Source organism: Helianthus annuus, chromosome 2 (genome assembly GCF_002127325.2).
Source record: "Helianthus annuus cultivar XRQ/B chromosome 2, HanXRQr2.0-SUNRISE, whole genome shotgun sequence".
Lineage (NCBI taxonomy): Eukaryota > Viridiplantae > Streptophyta > Magnoliopsida > Asterales > Asteraceae > Helianthus > Helianthus annuus.
This window is the reverse complement of record NC_035434.2, coordinates 164,428,461-164,432,124: the sequence shown is the minus strand read 5'-3', so window position 1 is coordinate 164,432,124 and position 3,664 is coordinate 164,428,461. Positions and strand designations below refer to the sequence as shown.

The following is a 3,664-nucleotide window of genomic DNA, read 5'->3' as shown; positions in this document are numbered from 1 at the left end:
GATACGCTCTTTTTGAACGTGATGATTTGTTTTCTCCCTCCGCATTAATTGCGATGGGTATATAAGGGGAAAACCGTTTGTGGTTTCCTCTCACTTGGTCGAAAATTCAAAAAATTTGCCGTTTGAGAGAAAGTTGTCATCTGTCTTCTCCGACGATTTTTTCTGAAATTCCGGTGAGGTTTCTAGTGTTTCTGTTCACCATCTTCTGTTTCTTTGATATTTTTGATGGCTGAACCATCTAGTCCACACAATGTGGAGGGTGAAAACCCTGAACAGCCGATAGTGGCTGAGGAAGAAGACGAGGATGATGATGTTGATGTTCCCGGTGGTGGGTTACCGGTGTTGAAGTGGACAAAAGGTAGTTTTAAAACTCTGATGGCCACTGTTCAGATGGCCAAAGACTGGAATGCTACTTACCCACAAGTGGGGGACACCGGTGCCGATGCTCCGGCCGGTTATATAACCTTGTGGGCGGATTTTTTCACCCACGGCAACCTTAGGTTGCCGGTGACGGTGTTTGTGGCGGAGGTATTGGAGTATTATCACCTCCATATCTCCCAGCTTAGTCCTTTCGGAATGTTCCGAATTCGGAATTTTGAGTACACATTCCGTGCCCATGGCCTGCCCATTTCAGTGGAGAATTTCCGGCGTTTCTACCAGTTGACGGTGAACACCGGTTTTTTCTCGTTCACTCAAAGGCATGGGAGTCTGAAGTTGATGACACCCCCTAAAGGTGTGACAGGCTGGAAGAAGAGGTTCTTCTACGTGAAAGCCTGTGCGGTCTATGCTAACATGTCTTTCAGGAATGTCGATGTTGGAGTTTCCGACGAAGATATTCCTGTTGCTTCCGCGAAGACCGCGGACTGGTTCTCTAGGCTGCGGCCTATTGAACTCAAGAAGTTGGATAATGACCAACTGTGGATATTGCGGATGATGCTCTCTAGACCGGATAGGAAGGAAAGGCCCGTGTTGCGGGAACAGGGTGGTGGTAAGCTCGTTACCCTTTGTTATTTTCCTTATTTCCTAAGCCTTTGTAATAACCTGCATGCATGTATCAGCGGATGCGGTTGGCTTGTGGAGGATGTTTGAGCCTGATTTCAAGGGCCAGGTTGAACTGATCGCGGTTGAGCTGAAGAAAGGTTTCAACCTTGAAATTCTGAAGAACTTCCGCGTACCATCAAAAGCGGTGCTGGAAGCCCCGGTTCCGGGAGACGCAAGAGGTACGTTTTACGTGGCATTAGTTTTTTTTTTTTTTTTTTTTTTTTTGACTGGTTCTGTTGATTGTGTGAATCCAGGTGTCCTTGCGGATTTGGGGAAGTTTGAGAAACGCGTCCCCAAAAAGACTGTGGAGAAGAAAACGGTAAAAAAGACCGTGCGGGGTTGTGGCAAGGGGAGTGTTGAAGGCTCAGCTGCCCCTGCTTCCGTTTTCGAAGCCGCAGGTACCTATCAATCTTGTTCTCGGGGATATACCGATTACGTCGTAGTATCTGACACCCTTGAGGGTTTGGGTGTTATAGGTAGTGGTGCGGCCGCGGGTGGAACTGCTGTGGTTCCCCCCGTTGTTGGAGAGAAAAGGGGGCCAGAGCAGAAAGCTGCTGGTGGTGGTGAACCGAAGAGGCGGAGACTGCAGACCAGGAGAGTTGCTCCGGTGCAGAAGAAACCTGTGGCTGCTGCTGGTAAGTATATCCCTTTTCTTCGTGTTGTTAGTACAATGGGTGGGAAATACTCATTGAATACTCTTTGTATTGCAGAATCCCGAGATGCGGGGTATTCTTTTTTCGACATTCCTGCGTCTCCTCTGCACACCGCTGCCGCGGGTGCGGGTGTAACGAAAGAGACGGTCGCGCCCAAGGAGCCTGCGGCCCCTTTTGTTGGGCCAGTTCGTGTTCCCCCTTTGGAGAAGACGGTGGAGACGACTGTTGACCGGATTTTTGATACTGTGGACTCCTCTGACAATCTAATCTCTCCTGATGAGGGTGATGGATTGAACTTGAGGTTTTCAGATGCCGGTAAGCAGAAGTCTGATGCTGAGGTGCGGCAGCAGGATGCTGAGCCGCAGAAGTCTCCTGCTGGGGAGAAAGGTAGCGGCTCGTCTGCTGGTGATGCGGGTCACGACGGGCCTCCAATTCAGCCTGGGGAGTCTGAACTGGAGTATTACTACCGCACATACTCCCTGGGTCGCAGTACGCTGTACCATCGACCCCCCTGGACTGTATTGCAGGGGGATGATATTGCTAACGACCATGCGGCCTGCAGGGAGATCTTGGGTGGTCTGGGGACCCCCTTTGAAGTTGATCGGGCTCGTGCCGCACCGCGGGAGCTGCGTATAAACCAGCTCTCGACCATGTTGGTAGGGTCTTCCATTGTGGCTAATGTCATTTTGGAAGATTATAAGGTGCTGGGCCGCCGCGAGGAGGAGGCTGCTCGTATGCGGGCGGAAGCCGAGAAGTTGGTCGAGGCTGCTCGTGCGGGTGCGGAGCAGCTTGAGAAGGATAAAGCTGCTTTTGAGAAGCAGAAACAGACCTCTGAGTGGGCTGCCACGGTGCAACTGAAACAGGTGCGTACCCTTGCTAAACTCCTTGCTGATGAACGTAAGCGTTGGGAGGAAATTTCATCCAACGAGCGCAAGAAGTGGAACGAATCTTGGGCTAAGCAGAACAATCTTCTGTTTCATACTCGGCAGGAGCTAGCAAACGCCAAGGCGGCAAATGTTGCCTTGGGCAATGAAAAAGCTGCGGCTGAGGCCGCATCAGCTAAAGCGCTGCAGGCAAAGGCCGATGCCTTGAAGGCCCTTGAAGAGGCCAAAGAAGCCGGGGCTCGTGCCTCAAAGGCCCATGAAGAGGCCGCAGAGAAGGAGAGCCGTGCTTCCAAGGCTCTTGAAGAGGCGAATGCGGAGCGCATTCGTTTAGGCAAGGTTGTTGAAAGCCTGCAGGTATGTTTCTTTAACGTTATTGCTTTCGTCTTTATTGTTTTCAAAATATTCACCGAGTGAACTGTTTGCTGTTCTTGTAACAGGCTGAGGTTCAGGCCCGGGAGGTCGCAGTGACAGACCTTACTGTCCGCGTGTCCGCTGCGGAGAAGCGGGCTGACGCTGCTGCTGAGGCCAAGGATGCCTTGGTGTCCTCTTTTAACCAACTGGAAGCTGACCGTGAGTGGTTGCGGACTCACGGCATCGCGCGTGTAAGTATCCTTTGCCTTTACATTTGCTTGGATTAGCACTCAAGACTTATGATCTTTTTACTGCAGATTGTCGAGGCTATAATGAATGCCCCTGAGACCTCATCTGGATTGGACCTGGTCAAGGAACGTGCGCGCGAGGCTGGCTTCAAGGCTGGTTTTAACCGCTGCATTGGGCACATCAATGTATTATCCGCAGGCGGTTATACCGATCAGGCATCCGGGTTCCGTGATGTGGATACCGAGGGTCGTCTGAAAGCGGCCGTAGCCTCCTTTTATGATACGCCCCTTGCCTGTGTAGGGGAGCTGGACGAGTGTTTGGAGGTTGCGGACTATGTCGACCGGTTGCGGATGCTTTATCCGGATGTGGAAGAGGAAGAACCCGCTGGTGGTGCCGGAGGAGACGCGGGGACCAGCGGTACAAAATAGGGTTTAGGTTGGCTAGTGTGCCTCCTTTTTTGTATTCCTCTTGTATAGAATAGGAACT

At 51.5% G+C, this 3,664-nt stretch overlaps 1 protein-coding gene across 1 annotated transcript; it reads left to right on the top strand.

The window, feature by feature from the left end:
* Positions 1–207: 207 nt before the first annotated feature.
* Positions 208–2,229, top strand: LOC110907441. The gene is made up of 5 exons (XM_035982877.1): positions 208–988; positions 1,059–1,220; positions 1,296–1,439; positions 1,752–2,009; positions 2,222–2,229. Exons 1-5 carry the CDS (start codon positions 226–228, stop codon positions 2,227–2,229), a joined length of 1,335 nt encoding a protein of 444 aa, XP_035838770.1. The 5' UTR covers positions 208–225.
* The last annotated feature ends 1,435 nt before the right edge of the window (positions 2,230–3,664 follow it).